This window comes from Mobula birostris, chromosome 4 (assembly GCF_030028105.1).
Source record: "Mobula birostris isolate sMobBir1 chromosome 4, sMobBir1.hap1, whole genome shotgun sequence".
NCBI lineage: Eukaryota > Metazoa > Chordata > Chondrichthyes > Myliobatiformes > Myliobatidae > Mobula > Mobula birostris.
The window spans coordinates 165,412,739-165,435,723 of NC_092373.1; the positions used below are offsets into that span (position 1 = coordinate 165,412,739).

At 40.4% G+C, this 22,985-nt stretch overlaps 1 protein-coding gene across 3 annotated transcripts in view; it reads right to left on the bottom strand.

Moving 5' to 3' along the window:
- gstcd (glutathione S-transferase, C-terminal domain containing) overlaps window positions 1-22,985 on the bottom strand; it is a 238,736-nt gene that overhangs the window by 209,564 nt on the left and 6,187 nt on the right. For 2 of the 3 annotated variants that reach the window (XM_072256401.1, XM_072256400.1), the window contains exons 3-4: window positions 13,269-13,757; window positions 3,692-3,946 (exon numbers count right to left, since the gene is read on the bottom strand). In XM_072256401.1, coding sequence (XP_072112502.1) covers window positions 3,692-3,946; window positions 13,269-13,757 — 744 coding nt within the window. The remainder of the gene's footprint in view (window positions 1-3,691; window positions 3,947-13,268; window positions 13,758-22,985) is intronic. The other variant, XM_072256402.1, reaches the window with a different exon arrangement.

Below are 22,985 nucleotides of genomic sequence, written 5' to 3' on the forward strand. Positions count from 1 at the left end.
GTGAGGTGTTACACTTTTAGAGGACAACGAGAGTAAGACTTACATAGTGAATGGTAGGGCACTGAGGAGTGTGGTAGAACAAAGAATTGCAGGGATAAGTGCCAGGAGAGAGATTAGTGGGGAGGATGAATGGACAAGGGAATTATAGAGGGAGCGATTCCTGTGGAAAACAGTGGGGGGGGGGGGGGGGAGAGGAAAAGATATGATCAGTGCTAGGATCCCTTTGGAGATGGCAGAAGTTGCAGAGAATGATGTGTTGGATGTGGAAGCTCATGGGGTGGTAGATAAAGACAAGATGAACTCTATCACTGTTAAGGCGGCAGGAAGATGGGGTGAGCATGGATGTTTGGGAAATAGAAGAGATGTGGGTGAGAGCAACATCAATGGATTCACCTTCTTTCACCCAGTCACCAGTAAAGGATTTTTCAGCTGGTACAATAAACAGCTGGTCTTAACAGTGAGGAAGTAGGCTCCTCTACACTCTAGCATTATTTAAAATTAGAATACAAACAAAAGTAACCTGTGAATGGAGTAGAACTGGAGACACTTGATTTTAATGGCAGCTGTCAAAGTAACCAGCTGGTCTTACAGATTAACACAATGCCTGTACCATGTACCAGAACTTTCACTCGCAGCTTCTAAATTTAAAGATTGGATAAACTGTGATAATTTTCTTTTGAACACAGATGGTAACGGGGATTTAACTTAGGTATGTAAAATTATAAGAGCCCTGCATAGAAGAGGAAGGATCTTTTTCCCTAAGCATTGGAGTTAAAAACAGGGTGCAGAGAACAAAATTGGTGGAAGGATTGAGAGGGGAGTTCCGGGAAAATAAATCATCCAAAGGATAATAGGGGTTCAGAACATACTACCTGAAATTTAATAGAGAGGAACACATCTAACATTTCAAAATTTCTTGGATGTGTACTTCAGGATTTAAGACCTCAAATATAATATATATAGTGCTGAGGAATGGGATAAGACTGGGTATATGACTGGGCAGGCATGATGGGTCAAATAGCCTCCCACTGGAATCATAAATTTTCTATGATTTCTGAGCAGTATATCACAGTGGGAAACAGGAACAACACTTGAAAGATGTAATCATGAGCAGGATTTTGCACAAATATTGCAGCACATAACATATTGCCCCATCAGGAAAGGTGTTTTGAAAATAAAATCATATTAAAATAAGGAGAATTGATAACTTGAAATGGGTGGAATAACATTTGCAAGAAAAATTCTCAAATGACAGTATTAATTTTTTGATAGTCAATCCTGAATTTCATCTTATTGGGCAACCCTGCTCAAAGTTTGACAGCATTTAAATTGGAAAGAAGCAAATGACAGCCAAAAGATTCTCAGAAGCATAACGTATTAGATCAATTGCAAAACAAAAGCAACGAAGCTAACATAATACTTTCTGTTTGCCACTGACAATAAAGAGCTCTCTCTCTCACTCTCTCACCACTGTTGTTCAGGTTTACTTTCTTGCTCTTTCTCAGCTACAGACAACAACACTTCACCAGCAAATCTGTTGGAGTTGTCTACTGCATCCGGTACTCCCAATATGGCCTCCTCTACATTGGTAAGACCCGACACAGTTTGGGGACCGCTTTGTTGAGCACTTTCACTCCATCCACAAAAATCAGGATCTCTCAGTGGCCACCATTGTAATTGCGATCCTCATTCCATTCCAACATGTCAGTCATGGCCTCCTCTACTGCCACAAAGAGGGCACTCTTAAGTTAGAAGAGCTACAGTTCATATTCTATCGAGATAGCCTCCAACCAGATGGCATGAGCATCAATTTCTCCAACTTTCAGTAAGTTTTCCCTTCCCCTTCCCTCTTCTTCAATTCCCTATCTGACCCCCACTGAACTCTTCTCTTCTCCTAACTTGCCTATCATCTCCCCAGTGCCCCACCTCCTTCCCTTCCTCCCTTGGTTCACTCTCCTCTCCAATCAGATTCCTTCATTGCTTGCCCTTTACTTTTTCCGCCTATCACATCCCAGCCTCGTACTTCATTCTCACCACCCTCCCAACAAATCATTCTGGATTTATCTATCACCTTCTAGCTTATACAAATTTCCCCTTCCCCACCTTCTTATTCTGCTTTCTGCCACATTCTTTTCCAGTCCTGATGAAGGGACAAAATTTTGAATGTCTATTCATTTCCATAGATGCTGCTTGACCTGCTGAATTCCTCCAGTATTCTGTGTGTGTTACCCAACATATTCTCCCATTTTGCTCACAACTTCTTTACCAGGAACTACAAGTTATGAGTTCCTATTCTCCCAGGTTATAGACTTTCAAATATTTTGAAGAAACAAAATACCAATTAACAAATGAAGTATGCATATGTCTACAGACTACAAACAATGTAGTCCTTGTGCTTAGTCCTTGGCCCTTACCTATTAAATGTTTACAATCTGGTTCTGAACAACAAGTACAATGAGTTTCTACATTTCTCCTGATGAAAGAATTAAATTATAAGTGAATGGAGTATGTTAACTTCAGGATCAACATGTTACTGCAACAATTTTTCTTAAGATTCAACACATCAGCTGCGCCAGAAAGCTCAACTCCAAAGATAGTGCTGCAGTATCAGATTATTGATTCAACAGGAAACTCTTAATGAGTTTTCTACAGTTGAATATTAACAAAATCAGTACATGTATTCTCAGCCTTCACAAATCTGCACACAGCAGTTGCTCATCATTTCTACCAGTTGCCTTTCATTTTGAATCCAACAACATACAACAACTGAATCCCAAATCTGAATTCCTTCACAACTGCATTTTTCTGTCTCAGGAAAGATGCCCACTTACACATCTATCACTCTTCCATAGGCACTGAAATATTACTTCACACCTTTATCATCTTGATGAATGAATAACCTTTATCAACTTTCTAACCTTCAAATGGTAGCTTCTCGGAATTCATCTGATCCAGTGACTTGTCCACTTCAACAAAAAAAATTATAACCTTCACTTAATAACACTTTAATTTGCCTAATGGAGATATGGTGTTGCATAATAATATCTGGAATATGATTTTAAGATCTGTAGATTGAACTGTTTGAGGGCATCTCAGAAATATTAAATGGATGTTAGCCAAGGATCAAGTCTATATGCATACAAAATATAAATCTGTTATCCAAATTATTGTTAATCTCAAAATTCTAATCCTCATTTTGAAATCTCCCACACTTCTATGTAGATGTAATGCTGTCGTATTGAATATTGAAGCCTAGATCTTACTTGAGATTATTGTCAATACTTCAAGCCCTCAAGTTTCATCATAACAGCTAGATGTTTCTACAATGGTGCCTACTCTCCAGAATTATATCCACACCTTCCATAACCTATTTCTATATGCAGTAGTGTTCTGTAACTTGAAAACATTAAATTCTTATCATGCATTTAAATTTACAGCTGATGTACATCATTCGTGTTTTACATCTCAAATCTTTCCAGTATTCCCTTTGGAATCTGTATCAATGTCAGCCAATATCACTGGCAACTATCCGGGGTTCAGTTGTTCAACTGATCATTACAAAATTATTTTAAATTATTTTAAATGCAGAACAGGTTTACAGAGTAATAAATATTCTTAAGCTTTTGTTTATGCCTACAATGTAAAATATGGCAGCTAGGACATCCCAAAAACCATAAAAATAGTGAGTTACTTCAAGCTTGTTCATGGTGGGTCTTGGGCCACCTCGGAAATGGGGGTCTGTGGTTTCAGTATTCTTGTCCTTACGATCACTGGAGCTTGGAGTCAGCATGCTGGAAGAAGGCGAAGTTGCAGGAAGGTTGAGAAAACGAATTCCACAACTGACAGCAGCTTTCTTCACTCCAGATACTTCCTGTACATGTCGGTACCAACGGGAGAGCAAAGGCAAAGCTTTCAGCATCTGTTCTTGACAGTCCCCAAGAGAATCCTGATCAAGAAAAATTCAGAAGAAGGTTAATGTGACTTTGTACATAAAGCCAGGATGTCTTCTCACGTAGCAGTATGACATTGTAAGGGATTCTCACAGACATAGATATTGATAGTGCTAAACTGGAGACGTGCTCTCCTCAAGAACTGTGCTGTGAACAACCCTTTCACAGTCACAGAAACATTCAGTTCCTAGTTCTAATACCGCTGGATTTACACAGTAAGGTATGCATTTGCTAAAGTGTGTGAAACCCAAAACCAAGAAAAAAGGCCCTGTATTACTTGACCCTGAAACTTCACCACAGAGCCTGATTTTAACTCACTCCCTCTTTGATCAAAAGTGAAATGCTTGTTAAACACAAAGTAGGTAACAAAATCTGTCCACAGACGCAACATGGACTAAGCAGAGATCATACAAAACATTCATCAAGAAACACATACAAACTGCTGGAGGAAGTTATGAGGTCAGGTAGTGTATAACAAACAGTTGATGTTTCAGACCAAGACACTTCCTCAGGACTTGTCCTGAAGCTCAGTATCACGATAAATGCTCAACTGTCAATAACAAACTGATACATAGTTCATATCCTGGTCTGAGCAATTATGAGATTTGAGTGTAAAATATAACTTTTTATACTGCTTTCAGATTCACATTGTCAAAATAAACTGTGTTCAATAACTGCATATGTCACTGTTAGTTCTGCATCTAGTATTAAATCCACAAACCCACAGTGGCACAGGCTTCAACCAATCTCAAAGGTGCAAACTTAGCACATGGTTTGGAACCAGGGAAGTTCCAGTCTATGTTCCAAGCCTTCCTGGTAGTGCTCCCCAACTCTTCCACCACCACATTGGCAACTGCATTGGTGCTGCTTCATGCATCCATGCTGAGCTCAACTATTTCATCAACTATGCCCCTAACTTCCACTCTGCCTTGAATTCACTCGGTCCATTTCTGACACCTCCCTCCTGCTTCTCTATCTGTCTCCACCTCTGGAGACATACTGTCGACCAACATCTTTTATAAACCTACCGATTCCCACGGTTATCTTGACTATAACTGTTCCCACCACCTCCTGTAAAAATAATATTTTCAGTTTTCTTCGTCTCTGCCACATCTGTTCCCAGATTACGGCTTTCCTTTCTAGGACATCAGAGATGTCTGTCTTCTTCAAAGACTGGGGTTTCCCTTCCTCCACCATTGATGTCGCTCCCACCCACATCTCCTCCAGTTCCCAAACATCCATGCTCACCCCATCTTCCTGCCGCCTTAACAGTGATAGAGTTCATCTTGTCCTTATCCACCACCCCATAAGCTTCCACATCCAACACATCATTTTCTTCAACTTCTGCCATCTCCAAAGGGATCTTAGCACTGATCATATCTTTTCCTTCCCCCCTCTCACTGTTTTCCACAGGGATCGCTCCTTCTGTAATTCCCTTGTCCATTCATCCCTCCCCACTAATCTCCCTCCTGGCACTTATTCCTGCAACCAGCCAAAGTGCTACACCTGCCCAATCACATCCTCCCTCACTTTATTCCAGATGAGGCAACTCTTCACCTAAAATCTGCTGGAGTCATCTTTTGTGTCCAGTGCTCCCAATGCAATCACCTATACATTGGTGAGACCTATTGGGGAACCACTTGGTCGAACACCTTCGCTCCAAAAGCAGAACTTCCCAGTGGCCAAACATTTTAATTCCAGTGCCCATTCCCATTCCAACATATGGGTCTATGGCCTCCTCTTGTGCCAAGATGAGTCCATCCTCAGGGTGAAGGAGTAGCACCTTATATTCTGTCTGGGTAGCCTCCAACCTGAAGGCATGAATATCAATTTCTCCTTCCAATAATCTAAAATTCCTTCTCCCTTCCCTCTTCCCCACTCTGGTCTCTTACCTCTTCTCATGTGCCTATCACCTCCCCCCAGATTCCCTCCTTCCTCCCTTTCTCCTATGGTCCAATCTCCTCTCATATCAGATTCCTTCCTTTCCAACCCTTTACCTTTCCTACCCACTTGGCTTCACCTATTACATTCCAGTTATCCTCCTTCCCTTCCTCACACCTTTTCATTCTGACATCTTCCCCTTTCTTTTCCTGTCCTGAAGAAGGGTCTTGGCACAAAATGTCGATTGCTTATTCATTTGCATAGATGCTGCCTGACCTACTGAGTTCTTCCAGCATTTTGTAGTTTTACAGCAGTAAAAAAAAGGCTTTCATTTTGTGCCTTCCACATGCTCAGCTATTCCCAAGGGAGTAGCTCTGCTAACTGGCTATCTGCTTCAAGCCTAAAATTCTGGAACCAAAGCATATTATCAAATTGCCAGCGGCATAGCAACATTACAACAGTGATTTCATTTTAAAAGTATGCATTAGGGTATAAATTGTTTTGGTATATTTTGAGGTTATGACAAGTGCAGTTCAAATGCAAGATCTTTTGCTTCCTCACACAACACATGGCAATGAAATGCCATCACTGAGTTAAGCAAAACTGCAGGAAAATTTACACTCAGCAGAGTTCCACAAATAACTACAAACGATTGCAGTATATAATTTGCTCTTGAATGTGCTGGTTGTGAAACTAATGTTAACTGAGATATCAGCTAAACATTCAGAAGTACCATATTGTGTATGATCTGCTCATTATAAAATACTGTACTCCTAATATTTATCCACCAGGTACTCATAACTAAACAGTGAACAGAGGTCTCAGGAAGGACACCAATTCATTAAAAATTTTGAAAATACAATTTAAAGTTATAAAATAAGTTCATTTTTACATTATTAGCAGAAAAGGTCATGGCAAATTTGTTCATTAATGCAACTGAGTCTTTGACTAGTTGCATGGTGACTATAAGAAAACTCACCATCAATCTTCTGTGTCTTATGACATAAGTGTTAATGGAACAAATTTAAGACAGCAGAAAGATGCAATGTTGGCAGCAGATTAAAATCTTCAGCCATCATATATTCAATTTCTAAAGCACAGAAAATCTGGCAAGTATGAAAGGTATCTAATAGAGATAGATCCAATCCACAGCAGGTGTAGTACAACAGGCCCCTAATCAGAGTAAATTTCCCTGGATGGATCATCAATTAGTCTACACATTCTTTTTTATTTTCAAGTACTTGTTTCTATGACAGCTGCAGCTTCTCCCCAATTCTTCTCCCTACAACCAGGGACCATATCTATATCTTTTCTACCCCACATTCACTGTTTCACCAAAACCTTTCAAGGAAGTGATAACCTTTTCATTTTGTTCCAAATTGCTTTCGCTTAAAAGGTTTACCTTTCCCTTTACATCATCTTACTGCACTGTTATCTGTAAAAAAAGATATCCGCAGGATGCTTAAGAGTCTCATGCATTCCATTATCAAATACTTAGCTAGTCTGGATTCCATAAAAGCTGTAAAAAGGCTAAAATATGGTGGGGGGGTGTTGTTGGGAGCAATGCCATCGCTGTGCTCCAATGAGCTGACTTTACATGATAATATGGAGGATTAATTTATTTTGTTGAGCTCCTAATAAGTTATATGCTTCAGATTATCAAGAAGTCAGATGCTACATACCCAGAACAATATGCTGCTAAACTGCAAATTGTTAAAAAATAGACTTGGCATACAAGATAGATTTAAAGGAACCTTTTGCAAAGAGCTTCAAAGGAAAAGATTCATAAACATACTTTTGGCGAGACTCCCCTTGAAGCACCTATTTGGAATGTGCACTGTGCAGGGGCTCACATTACAAGAAACATTCTAAACACCACCACCCTTCCCCCCCCCCTTTATCGTAACAGATTTTACTGTTGCCTTTTTTTGGATTCTGTACAAGCTCAGAATGCATTCTCTCGGCAAAAGCGAGGCAATCCCACTGGACATGCAATGTTTACTAATTTCCAAACTTCAACATTCAACTCTTCTCAGCAAAAATGCATTGGTCTCTGCGCAGCAATCCAACCAGTCCAAATACCCTATCCTCTCATTCTCAGTATTATGGATGAAGAGGTCATGTGTAACACATGCACATTTGCTGATGATACACAACTTGGTGGCAGTTTCAGCTCTGAGGAAGATATAGAGTGTCTTCGGGAAGAACTCAGATTATGAATGGGTGAAGATACAGCAAATGAAAAATAATCTGGAAAAATGTAAAGTCATCCACATTGGTAAAACGAATTCCTTTATAAGTGGTGAGAGATTGAAAGGTGTGCAGAAAGACACAGGCATCCTCACAAAGGCTGATATGCAAAAGGTGAGTAGGTAGGTAAAAGGTTTAGAGCAGAAAAATACATGTACAGTACCACCATAGACAGCTTGCTTCAATTACATGTGGTCTTAGTGAGATTACTGTGTATGCATTTAGTCTCTCCAACTATGGAAGGATATACTAAAGAGAGTGCAATGTGTCTCCTGTCAGGGTGAGTTTGGCACTCAAGGAGAGGTTAAGAATACAGAATATAGAACGTAGATCAGAACAACACAGTACAGGCTCTTTGGCCAACAATATTGCCTTGACCTTTTAACCTGCTCCAACATCAACCCTTTCCAAACATATAATCATCCATTTTCCTTTCATCTATGTGCTTATCTAAGAGTCTCTTAAATGTCCCTAATATATTCTGCCTCTACAACCACCCCAGCAGTTCGTTCCACGCACCACCACTCTGTGTAAAAAAAAAACCTACCTCTGACATCTCTCCTAAAACTTTCCTCCATTCACTTTAAAATTATGCCCTCTTGTATTAGCCGTTTCCACCCTGGTAAAAAGTCACTAGCTGTCCACTCTATTAATTGCCTCTATGACGCCAATTCTCATCCTCCTTTGCTCCAAAGAGAAAAGCCTTAACTCACCCATCCTTTCCTCATAAGATATGCTCTCTAATCCAGGCTATACACTGGTAAATCTCCTCAGCACCCTCACTATGGCTTCCACATCTTTCCTGTAATGAGGTGACCAGAACTAAACACAATACTCCAGGTGTGGTTTAACCAAAGTTTTATAGTGCTGCAAGATTATCCCGCAGCTCTTGAACTCAATCCTCCAGCTAATGAAAGCCGACATAGCATATGCCTTCTTAACCAACCTACCAACCTACATTGCAACTTTGAGGACTCTATGCACGTGGGCCTCAAGATCCCCTTGTTCTTCCACACTACTAAGAACCTTGCCATTAACCTTGCAGTCTATTTTCAAGATCAATCTTCCAAAGTGTATCAGTTCACACTTTTCTCATTGAACACCATTTGCCACCTCTCAGCCCAGCTCTGCATCCTACAACATCCTATTGTAACCGATGACAACCTTCTTCACTGTCCACAGCACCAGCAACTTTCATGTCATCTGCAAACTTACTAACCCACACTTTCTTTTCCTCATCCAAGTCATTAATAAGAATCACAAAGGCCAAGGGTCCCAGATCAAATCCCTGCAGAACACCAAGGGTCACAAACGTCCAAGCAGAATACATTCCATCTACCAACCTCTGCCTTCTGTAAACAAGCTAATTCTGAACAAGCCAGGATTCCCTGGCTTTCATGACTCCTGACCTTTTTGAATGATCCTACCATGGGGAACCTTGTTGAACACCTTACTAAACTTCATTTACACCACACCCACTGCTGTACCTTCATCAATTTACTTTGTCGCTTCCTAGAAGAAATTAATCAGATCCATGAAGCATGATCTCCCCCTCACAAACCTATGCTGACTACGCCTAACCAGACTATTCTTCTCTAAATACTTGTAAATCCTGTCTCCAAGAATCCTTTCCAATAGTTTGCTCACCACTGACACAAGACTCACTAGTCTATAACTCCCAGGATTATTCCAATTACCTTTCTAGAATAAAAGAATAACACTTCTGATGCTCCAATCTTCTGATACTACTCCTGTGACAACTGAGGATCCTTCTGCAGACTCCCTGGTTCCTCAACACTACCTGCCCCTCCACCTAGCTTCGTATCATCTGCAAATTTGTGCACAAAGTCATCAATTCCATCATCCAAATCTTTGACATATAACATGAAAAGAAGCAATCCCAAAACCGACCCCTGTGGAACACCACTAGTCACAAGCAGACAACCAGAAAAGGCCCCCTTTACTCACATCCTTTGCCTCCTGCCAGTCAGCCAATCTTCTATCTATGCTAGCATCCATTCTGTGATACCATGGGCTCTTATCCTGTTAAGCAGCCTCATGTGTATCATCTTGTCAAACGCGATCTGAAAATCCAAGTAATCAATATCCACTGACTCTCCTTGGTCTGCCCTGCCTGGTATTTCCTCAAAGGATTCCAACAGATCTGGCACTTTGCTCCCTCTCCAAGAAGGTACCAGGAGCCGAGCAGCTCGAGGTCAAGAAGCTCAGAGATGGGGCGTGAGCCCATGATTAACTCCATTTCTTGATGATCTTGCCAATTAAAGCGTCAAGGAAGATTGAAAATATCGAGATGAGTGCGGAAAGTGAGCAAGCGCTCAAAGCCATCTACCAGCCTCTCACTCACTGCTGCCAAAGGAGGATGTCTGCGTGCAGCACTTTCTCTCCTTCCTGCCCACTTCTCCTAAAGGAATGTCCCTACTTTTGAATTCTCTCTCTCTCTCTCTCTCTCCCTCTCCCCTCCCCCCTCTCCCCTCAATGCTGTCAACAGATGGTACTGAAGTTCTGAGTCAACAGTTTGTGGATTGGACTGCAGTTCAATTGCACACTTTCGATTTTGTGTTTTCTATGTTTGCGCTCACTCTTTCTTGTCCCTGTTTTGCGCATGGGGTGGGTGCTGTTTGTGCTATTTGTTTTTTTTTGCATGGGGGGCGTGGTTTGATATTTTTCTTTGAACAGGATCTTTGTTTTCGTGGCTGCCTGGAGAAGATGAATCTCAGAGTTGTATACTGCACACATACTTTGATAACAAATGCACTTTGAACTTTGGTTGTAATCTGCTCTGAGAACAGAACATTCTTGATTGATGTCAGCATGTTTTCTGTGGTTCTAAACTTGCTCCCACATCTAAAGTTAAATGAGTTTGACAAATAGGATTTATCAGAGTCATGGATTACAACTCTGACATTAAAGGGAATCAATCTTCTCAAAAAGGTCAGCATGAAATCTTTTCTAGAAGGTCAAAATACTATAAGAAGTGAATTAACTCCCAATTCACCAAACAACAAAAACACACAACAAAAACTTTTATTAATTTCTGCCTCTAAACTTTAAATGTGGGTTAAAAATAACAGAAAGTTGAGAAAGTATTACAAGTTCCCACACAGTGTTCTGACAGTCTGAGATCATTGTTTAAGCAAAACTTGCTCAACATTCTCACAGCATTTGAAAAATATTTTCTCTACTCTTCATCTATGGAGAGCAATTTTCCTGTGGGGGGGAAGTGTGCAAAAAGGAGAGTGTGAATTCATAATTCTATCTATTTGTTTTTAATGTCAGTGTTGAGTATGGAAAGAGAAGATATATAACCTGAGAAAACAATATTTGAAGTACATTTAAATTTCAGTCAATAGGGTTCTGTTAGACTTGTGATTCTCTATCATCTTATCTGACAGCTCCACGACAAATGTTACAGAAGTCCCACAAGTTAAAGCAAGCTGTTCCTGTACTGCTTTTCGTGCATTTTCCATGCTTGGAGGAAAGTAAATTTCATGGATGAGCCTTAATTTCAATGAATGATCAGTTGTAAACAAACATTCTGAAGGGCTATTAACACTGTTCTTCGATCAATTTTACAACAAGTTTGAAAAACGCTCAACAGAAGATCAAAGTAAGATATCCCAGGTTTGAACTTCACGCTGAGCAATATCAGAAGGAATGGAGGTAGGACCAATGTGTTCTAAACAGCCAGTCCCCAATTTCCAAACCCTGACTGGGGAAGATAGGATTGAGCTCAACTGTGAAACTCACTTTCCAATTTTTCTCCCAGTAAGCAATTTACAGAATTCTGGATTTACTGCAGCTCAGTTGGTAACACTTTTCTGTCTTTAGTCAGATGGTGCCAGGTTTAAGTGCAACTGCAAAAACAAACATTGAAGATGTATCCTTTCAACTGAGATTTAAACCATAAACCATTGCCTTCATAAACAGTCATAAAAAGTCCCACTTCTTCTTCATTGGGAGGAGAGGGAAGTTACCCCAACTATCCATCAATTAGCATTTCTGTAACAGATGATCCAACAATCATTATTTACTTCTCTGCCCACCTTGCTATTCCATACCTCCTACTGTCTATATTATGAAAATAATAAATTGGTTTTTGGAATGTTCCAAGCTCATACAAGATGCAAGGCATCATATTTGCCTTCTTGGTAGTTTGTCTCCAATCTTAAAAGTTAGATAATTCAGGTGGCATTTATTCAGATAAGAAAACTAACAATTATGTAACTCCCTTCCCTTTAAACTCTGGCAGAAGGTGCAGTAATAGGTGATATTCCCTGTTAGTTTTTATCCCAAAGTTAATGGCTTTACCATCTCTCATATGATATGATCTAGCAAGAAGCCCAGATAGCAATAGCCCCATTGAAATTTAGTAGAAACCTTTGCCATGCTCTAAAAATCTTTCAACATCGGATCAGTGAATATGATGAGCGATGATGGGTCCAGATTCAGATTAGTACAATTGGAATGGGAAGTTTAAGGGTCTAAATTGAATACTACCAGCTCTATAAAAACAAAATAATGCAACAGCAAAACAATTAATATGAAAGTCTTAAAAAGACTGCAGATGCTAATAATATGAAATTAAAAAAGAAAATGCTAGAAACACTCAACAGGTCAGGCAGCATCTGTGGGAGAGAAATGGATTTATCATTTCAGGTACAAATCTCCTAATCAGCATCATTCCAACAAAGGGACTTAGACCCTAAATGTTAATTCTGCTTCTCTTTCTGCATCTGTTGCCTGAATTTCTATTTTAATTCTACAAACCCAAAAAAAACCTGATTTTTAGTGTTAAACTTCAAGCTTTTCCTTTAAGTGTTGTGAAGCATTTTTCATAAAAAATATCTGCTTTACATAACAAATTATAGCTTGATCAGGCACACAAGAGACTGTAGGTATTGGAATCAAACAGCTGCAGGAACTCAACAAGCCAGGCAGTACTTGTGCAAATAAAAACAGTCAACATTGTTCGAAGCAAGTCATTTCTTTTTAAATGATAAACCAGTTTGCATTAGTGCTCTAATTCTATAGAAGTAATTTTAGATAAAGGTTGTAGATATCAACACAGACAATATAACATGACCCAATGAGAACTACTTTCAAACTGAAAGGATCATGTTTGCAATGTAATAAAGCAGATAACAAACCAAATAATGAGAAACTTACAAAAAAGTAGTGAAGACAAGGAAATAGGACTATGTCTGTGAGAGTGAAGTAAAGCCCTTCAGCAAACACATGTTCTAGAGGTGGAAGATCGATGGTTTTCACTTTTCTAATACAGGACTGCTCCCTGCTGGTCACAGCTGGAATCTGCTCCACTGTAAGTTTAGAAAGTGCACTTCTCAGCTCAAGGCTTGCCTTCTCAGTATCCAAGTTTTCCTCAATTAAATCTTTAGTTATGTCCACTCCTTCATCACAACAGCCAGCTCCTCTATCAAATTCCTTTATAAAAGATTCTTTATTTTTGTTCTTGGTCCACTCTTGCAGTTTCTGCCTACGAATCTTATCATCATTGTGAACGTGGACAGGTTCCCTAAGTTTCTGCTCCAAGTGTAGTATCTCATGTGGAATGTTTTGATGGCCATGGCTATTCCCAAGGAAACTCTCCACAGCGAGTGGAATGCTAATTTCACACAACTTGGTCCACTGGCTCACCTGCCAAATGAAAGCACATACACATTGTTCCGGTCAAATGCTTGCATTATTTGTCAACTAAGAAATGATTCCAACACAGCATCCCAGTGATGGGAATTGAGATGCTTTTAACATGCTACTTCATTATTTTTACATCTATGTGCAATACCAAATGTAGTCTTCAGATGAATTTGAGTTAGTAGTAACTGAGCATGTAGTTCAATCCCCTTGCTAAACACATGCATTCTTCCTTTACATTTGGTGATTCACGGTAAATTTCAACAACAACATTTAATACACAAAGCACACATTTAAATGTGCCTTTTGCCAGTAACTCCACTGGGCAGATACCAGAAAGGATTTGAAAAGGAAAACATTTCCATGTCTAATAAACACAATGTGCTGGGGGAGCTCAGCAGGTCAGGCAGCATCAATGAATGGTAATAAAAAGTCAATGTTTCAAGCTGAGACACTACACCCAGCATCTGCAGTACCTCTTGTGTCTATGATTTCATGCACTCATATACTTTTGTTGAAGTATAGTCACTGTTGTAACATAGAAAATGAAGCAGCTAATTTGCTCACATCCAGATCCCACAAACAGCAACCTGACAATAACCAAATATTTTGGTGAGGCTCACAGAGTGAAAGATAGTGGTCAAAACACAGATAATTCTTTTGCACTTCTTCAAAAGAGTGATACAGAGACTTTTACCTCCACCCAACACATGAGACATAAGGTTGGTTCAAGATCACATCAGTCAAGTTCAACAAAAACAGTACAGTACTCTCTCAGAATTGCACTTAACCACCAGCCCAGATTTTTTGTGCTTGGTAGTAGCAAGTTTTTGTAAAATATTTTAAATTATAATAGCAGCTCTGCAAAGTTGCAGTGGAATTGCCGAACAGAAGTGTGCCACCTGTGTAAATATTTAATAGTCTTGATACATAGGCAACATTGGCAGAACTGGGTATGTAGTCAGTGAGAATTTACTCCTTTGTAGCCTGAGAATACAAAGCTTGAACAAATTTTCCCTTCACCTTTGTATTAGAATCTGTCAGCAACTCGCAAAATGGTTTGGAGTTATAAAGAGTCATACACAAAATTCTAACAATCAACTCCCTTTGCTCACCTGCCACTGAAGGGAACAATGCCTCTTCTGCAACCACACTATCAAAAACTAAGGAGAACATGCTTCAGCTATTAAACTCAAACCTTTCCCAGCAAACATGGCAGGAAACTTTAATATTAACATTGTATAACTCCAAAAGATACATGCACTTAATATACAAAATAATTGGGTGTTAAAACCTAAACATAAATGTAAAGACTTGAAAATACAATCTGCACACAATAGTATGAAATCTTATGTCCAACTTCAATTCTTGACAACATTCTCCATTTTAAATTCCAAGACAACGGCTCCAATGCAGCACTGAGGAAGAACTCCATTATCAAAGGTGCCCACTTTTAGTTGAAACACCAATTTTTAAATTCCATGAACTTAAAGGACCCCCTGTGATTATTTTTCAGAGAATTAATTTCACTTCAAAAGTACTTCACTGGTCATCATAAAAGGCCGAATATAAACTTGTCTGTTTCTTTATCCAATTGTTAGTAGTAGCACATTAGGAGCATCACTAGCAGAATTGGGTGACAAATTAACACACAGAGCTTCCACCATAAATACTGCACTGATAGTAGAAGCAGAATATAAAGAATGAAATATAAGACTTTAAAAACAGAAATTAGATAAGTTGTATTGATTTACATATCCTTATCCTCAAAACTGTTCGGTCTGAAGGTTAAACTTGGTCCACTGCCCATGTGCAATTCTTCAGAAAGTGGATTAAAGAAAAAAATATTTAACTGTTTGTATCTGTAATAATCCATCAGCATTCTTTAATAAATCAGTACTAAGACAGACAAAGTTCAAACATACTTTCAAAGATCTTATGACTGAAACAATGGCATAAGAAGCATTTTTACACTGGGAAACACCAAATATGGAATCGAAATACAGCACAGGGAAAAATAAATAGATCTTCAATTTTTATTGGAGGCTATTTTGTGCTTGATTGCTTCCAGTAAGGGAGAACTGATTTGACTAAGATTCTTTCCAAGTGTAAAATAGATTTTATGTTGTCCTTTAAAATCATTTATAAATAGAACTAAATAAAAAAGAAATTTTTAGCATTCAGAATAGAAATTAATAGCTTAAGATCTAAAATTATTAAATGATGTCAGCTTAAGCCCATGCACAATTATAAGGAACAAAAGATTAACATCCAGAAAGGTCACATTCTTCTCAAGTTATGTTAAACTTTTTTTTTTACACTGCCACTTAGAGAATAACTGATTGCTAAGATTTTTCTTAAAAATACTGTGAAAATTTGAGTGTAAATTTGGGGACTTACATTGTGGATAGTAAAATGTACGATTTTAGCACTACTGTTCTTTCTACATCTGATTTATTACATGTAGAGGATCCGAGGGATATGCAGTTGTATTCTGTAATGTGTAAACAGCCTGTATGCCACATATACAGAAAGCTAACCCTGCATAGCCTGCTTTAGCACAGTTCAAAAACTGTAACCAGATATTTGTTCAGCAATGACTGTGGAACCTTTTTAGAAAGACTGACAACTGCACTCATCTAGATAAACAATCACCGCACTTTAAAAGTAGTTTACAGTATGTATAGAGTTTAACATGTTTCGGTCAGAAGATGCCATCCTATTAAATTCCCAATAATTTTGTGCCTTATTCCTATTTGTAACCTCCACCAGAATTAAAAGCCTCCAAGATTATTCCGTGTTCTCTCCTAAAGTGCATTCCTGGTTTCCTTCAATAGTGTGGTCTCTGAGCTCCAGAGTTCCCTCCATTAACCTCTCTAACTCAGACTATTCCTGAAGGCACTTCATAAAGTTTGCCCCAATAAACAAAGGGGCTCATCCTGAAATGTCACTGTCCATTTCCTCCAGTATCTTTGTGAATTGTTCCAGACTTCCAGCATTTCCAGCCTCACATGTCTAACAGTAATCTATTAGAGGAATTCAATGGGTTGAGCATCATCTGTAGGGGTGAAAGGAACTAGCACGTTTCAGATCAAAATCCTACATCAGTTCTAGCATCTAATGTCTGTGTCTCACTTAAATCTACCGCTCTGTCCAAGACTTAATTATATCCTAATCTCTTTTTATGTATCTCACTGTTAAAAGTTTCATAATGTTCCACTGAAATACTTAGAAATGGTTTGTTACTACAAAGACACTACAAAAATGCAAATTGGTATTGTTTGTCAAAAAAATACAATTTACATCAACTCAAAATTTCCCTTTACATTGCCTGCCAGCAACTTTTATACATACTCTTCACCTTAGCAGAACAGACAAATCTTAACATACTGCCTTATTTCTCTGTCTTTCATTAAAAGACATGACTGAACATTGTTATTAGCAGTCAAGGCACAAACATACAATGCTATATTTCTGTATATTGTTCACAGTATTTTCTAAAGGGATTATATGAAATGGAATGGAAAAAGGCTCATGTAGAGCGTAAATGTGTGGATCAGAGGGACTTTTAAGTGTTTCTGTGCTACATTCTCTATGTAATTAGCTTCTGCCAACATGATAAGGGCCATTTTTTGTCAACCATTTCCGTCGTAACACTCAGTGGCCACTTTATTAGGTACACTTGTACACCTGCTTGTTAATGCAAATATCTATTCAAGCCAATCATGTGGTAGCAACTCAATGCATAAAAGCATGCAGACATGGTCAAAAGGTTCAGTTGCTCTTCAGACTAAACATCAGAGTGGGAAAGAAATGTGATCTAAGTGACTTTGACCGTTGAATGATTGTTGGTGCCAAATGGGTGATTTGAGTAACTCAGAAACTGCAGATTACCCAGGGTTTTCGCACACAACAGACTCTAGAGTTTGCCAAGAATGGTGCAAAAAGCAAAAAAAAAATCCAGTGAGCAACAGATCTGTGGGTGAAAATGCCTTGCTAATGAGGGAGGACAGAGGAGAAATGCCAGACTGGTTCAAGCTGACAGAAAGCGATAATAAGTCAAATTACCACATGCTACAACAGTGGTATGCAGAAGAGCAAGTCTGAATGCAAATGTCAAACCTTGAAGTGGATGGGCTACAGCAGCAGAAGACCACAGACATACACTCAGTGGCTACTTTATTTGGTATAGGAGATATTGCACACTACATATCACAGAAATTCATGGGACTGAAGTAGACCGTAAACTGTCTGCATAATTCCTTCATCCAGCTTTCAGCCTTTTACATTTTTCAGGCAATAAATTTAACACCACATACATTCTACTGATTGCAAACGATTTTTAAACTCCCCTCAATTATCTAAAATTCCATGTTACTGACCTGCTCTGTGAAAGGAAACAGTCTTTTTGGCTGTATCTTGTTTTACGGCGGTTGGAAACAGTCCTTCCTGACTCTGTGTGTGTGTGTGTGTGTGTGTGTGTGTGTGTGTGTGTGTGTGTGCATGTGTGCGCGTGCCCTTAACTCCTAATGGAGTCAGGGTGCTGTCGTGACAAGCTTTTGGTATGCTCATCATACAGCGTGTCTTGGGCATCTGAGACCTAGAGGAGCCCATCCCTCTCCAGGTTTTTTTTTTTAACGAGGTCGAGTTGTTAGCTCGACACTCAACCCAGGGCATGGATGGAAAGTGTGAAGGGAGCCAAATGGATTTCGAACTCGGGACCTCCTGAAGTCCAGCGCTGATGTCACTACGCCACCAGCCGGCCTACCTTTTATGTATCTCAATTAAATCACCACTCAACTGTTTTTGTTTCAAAGACAGAAACTAGCCTATACAATCTCTCCTGATATATAACCATACCATAACATGATTTTTTAAAATTTGGTAACTACCGATTGATGTGAACAACACAGATTAATCAAAATTAATCAAACCTTTGGATCAGGACTACAGAGCGTCGTGGGAGCTAAATTGTGAAGGAAGAAGTTTTTAAAAAAAACCGCCTTTGAGTGCAAGAAGGGCGAGACGTCAGCAGGACCGCGCAGAGAGCTTAAAAAGGCGACCACCCTATACAGTGGGCAGCTGTCAGAGTGGTAGCAGAGTGTAGGGCTTTGGCTTCAACGGGCTTCGGCTATAAACGGGAAGAGGCAAGAGCAAAGCGCCAACTCTTTTTTTCTTCCCCCCCCCCACCCCTTTCGTGAATCGGCCCGGACAGACAGGAACAGCAGGGCTCTCACAGCTAACGGTACGAGCTAACAGTTTAAAAAATTTGTCTGTTTAGCGAGGTAAGTGGGTGAGTAGACTTATTTTTCCTGTTTCATTCGTGTAGAATTAGATAGCATGCCTGCAGGGTTAGTGCTTTGTTCAGGGTGTCAGATGTGGGAATCCTGGGAGACTTCCAGCCTCCCTGATGGCCACATCTGCGCCAGGTGCACCGAGTTGCAGCTCCTCAGAGACCGTGTTAGGGATCTGCAGCTGCAGCTTGATGACCTACTGCTTATCAGGGAAAGTGAAGAGGTGATAGACAGGAGCTACAGGGAGGTAGTCATCCCTAGGCTACAGGAGTCAGAACACTGGGTCACTGTCAAGAGAGGGAAGGGAAATGCCCGGATAGTGGAGAGCACCCCTCTGGCTGTCCCCCTCAGCAACAAATATCTTGTTCTGGATGCTGTTGAGGGGGATGACCTGACAGAGGATGCCCACGGTGACCGGGTCTCTGGCACTGAGCCTGGCGCTGTTGTGCAGGAGAGAAGGAGGGAGAAGAGAAATGCGGTAGTCATGGGTGATTCCATAGTCAGGGGAACAGACAGGAGATTCTGTGAGCCTGACAGAGATACCCGCATGGTGTGTTGCCTCCCAGGTGCCAGGGTACGGGATGTCTCGGATCGGGTCCTGAATATTCTAAAGGGGGAGGGTGAGCAGCCAGTTGTCTTGGTACATGTGGGTACCAATGACATAGATAGGACAAAGGAGGAAGTCCTGAAGAGAGATTTCCAGGAGTTAGGAAGGAAGCTGAGAAGCAGGACCTCCAGGGTAGTAATCTCGGGATTGCTACCTGTGCCACGTGCTAGCGAGTGCAAGAGTAGTCGGATCAGACAGATGAATGTCTGGCTGAGAGACTGGTGTAGGGGGCAGGGCTTCAGATTCTTGGATAATTGGGATCTCTTCTGGGGAAAGTATGACCTGTTCAAAAAGGACAGGTTACACCTGAACCCGAAGGGGACCAATGTCCTGGCGGGAAAGTTTAATAGAGCTGTTAGGGAGGGTTTAAACTAATTTGGCAGGGGGATGGGAACTGGAATGATAGAGCGGAGGAAGGGGAAAACAAATAAATCTAAGATAATGAGCAGTAAAGATGTCAGGAAAGACAGGCAGGTGATGGGGCAAATGTGTAGCTATTGGGATGAGTTGCAGTGCAATAAAGTTGCAGTGAAATCAAAGCAAAAAGTATCAAATACTGATCTTAAGGTGTTGTACTTAAATGCACGCAGCATAAGGAATAAGGTGGATGATCTTGTTGTACAGCTACAGATTGGCAGGTATGATATTGTGGCCATCACTGAGACCTGGCTAAAGGATACGTCTCTGGGAGCTGAACGTCCAAGGATACACGATGTATCGGAAGGATAGGAAGGTAGGCAGAGGGGGAGGTGTGGCTTTATTGGTAAGAAATGATATTAAATCATTAGAAAGAGGTGACATAGGATCGGAAGGTGCAGAATCTTTATGGGTTGAGCTAAGGAATAGCAGGGGTAAAAGGACCTTGATGGCAGTTATTTATAGGCCTCCAAACAGCTGCAGGGATGGGGACTATAAATTACAACTGGAAATAGAAAAGGCTGGTCAGAAGGGCAGTGTTATGATAATTGTGGGGGATTTTAACATGCGAGTAGATTGGAAAAATCAGGTCGGCACTGGATCTCAAGAGAGAGAATTTGTAGAATGTCTGCGAGATGGCTTTTTAGAACAGCTTGTTGTTGAGCCCACTAGGGGATCGGCTGTACTGGATTGGGTATTGTGTAATGAACCGGAGGTGATTGGAGAGATTGAGGTGAAGGAACCCTTAGGAGACCGTGATCATAACATGATTGAGTTCACTGTGAAATTAGAAAAAGAGAAGCCGAAATCTGATGTGTCGGTGTTTCAGTGGAGTAAAGGAAATTACAGTGGCATGAGAGAGGAACTGGCCAAAGTTGACTGGAAAGAGGCACTGGCGAGAAAGACGGCAGAGCAGCAGTGGCTGGAGTTTATGTGAGAAATGAGGAATGTGCAAGACAGGTATATTCCAAAAAAGAAGAAATTTTCGAGTGGAAAAAGGATGCAACCGTGGTTGACAAGAGAAGTCAAAGCCAAAGTTAAAGCAAAGGAGAGGGCATACAAGGAAGCAAAAATTAGTGGGAAGACAGAGGATTGGGAAGTTTTTAAAACCTTACAAAAGAAAACCAAGAAGGTCATTAAGAGAGAAAAGATTAACTATGAAAGGAAACTAGCAAATAATAGCAAAAAGGATACTAAAAGCTTTTTCAAGTATATAAAGAGTAAAAGACAGGTGAGAGTAGATATAGGACCAATAGAAAATGATACTGGAGAAATTGTAATGGGAGATGAGGAGATGGCAGAGGAACTGAACAAGTATTTTGCATCAGTCTTCACTAAGGAAGACAGCAGGATACCGGACACTCAAGGGTGGCAGGGAAGAGGTGTGCGCAGTCACAATTACGACAGAGAAAGTACTCAGGAAGCTGAATAGGCTAAAGGTCGATAAATCTCCTGGACCAGACGGAATGCACCCTCGTGTTCTGAAGGAAGTAGCTGTGGAGATTGCGGAGGCATTAGCGATGATCTTTCAAAAGTCGATAGATTCTGGCATGGTTCCGGAAGACTGGAAGATTGCAAATGTCACTCCGTTATTTAAGAAGGGGGCAAGGAAGCAAAAAGGAAATTATAGACCTGTTAGCTTGACGTCGGTGGTTGGGAAGTTGTTGGAGTCAATTGTCAAGGATGAGGTTACAGAGTACCTGGAGGCATATGACAAGACAGGCAGAACTCAGCATGGATTCCTTAAAGGAAAATCCTGCCTGACAAACCTATTACAATTTTTTGAGGAAATTACCAGTAGGCTAGACAAGGGAGATGCAGTGGATGTTGTATATTTGGATTTTCAGAAGGCCTTTGACAAGGTGCCACAAGTGAGGCTACTTAACAAGATAAGAGCCCATGGAATTACAGGAAAGTTACACACGTGGATAGAGCGTTGGCTGATTGGCAGGAAACAGAGAGTGGGAATAAAGGGATCCTATTCTGGTTGGCTGCCGGTTACCAGTGGTGTTCCACAAGGATCAGTGTTGGGGCCGCTTCTTTTTACATTGTACATCAATGATTTGGATTATGGAATAGATGGCTTTGTGGCTAAGTTTGCTGACGATACGAAGATAGGTGGAGGGGCCGGTAGTGCTGAGGAAACAGAGAGTCTGCAGACAGACTTGGATAGATTGGAAGAATGGGCAGAGAAGTGGCAAATGAAGTACAATGTTGGAAAGTGTATGGTTATGCACTTTGGCAGAAAAAATAAATGGGCAGACTATTATTTAAATGGGGAAAGAATTCAAAGTTCTGAAATGCAACGGGACTTGGGAGTCCTCGTACAGGATTCCCTTAAAGTTAACCTCCAGGTTGAGTCAGTAGTGAAGAAGGCGAATGCAATGTTGGCATTCATTTCTAGAGGAATAGAGTATAGGAGCAGGGATGTGATGTTGAGGGTCTATAAGGCGCTGGTGAGACCTCACTTGGAGTACTGTGGGCAGATTTGGTCTCCTTATTTAAGAAAGGATGTGCTGACGTTGGAGAGGGTACAGAGAAGATTCACTAGAATGATTCCGAGAATGAGAGCGTTAACATATGAGGAACGTTTGACCGCTCTTGGACTGTATTCCTTGGAGTTTAGAAGAATGAGGGGAGACCTCATAGAAACATTTCGAATGTTAAAAGGCATGGACAGAGTGGATGTGGCAAAGTTGTTTCCCATGATGGGGGAGTCTAGTATGAGAGGGCGTGACTTCAGGATTGAAGGGCACCCTTTCAGAACAGAAATGCGAAGAAATTTTTTTAGTCAGAGGGTGGTGAATCTATGGAATTTGTTGCCACGGGCAGCAGTGGAGGCCAAGTCATTGGGTGTATTTAAGGCAGAGATTGATAGGTATCTGAGTAGCCAGGGCATCAAAGGTTATGGTG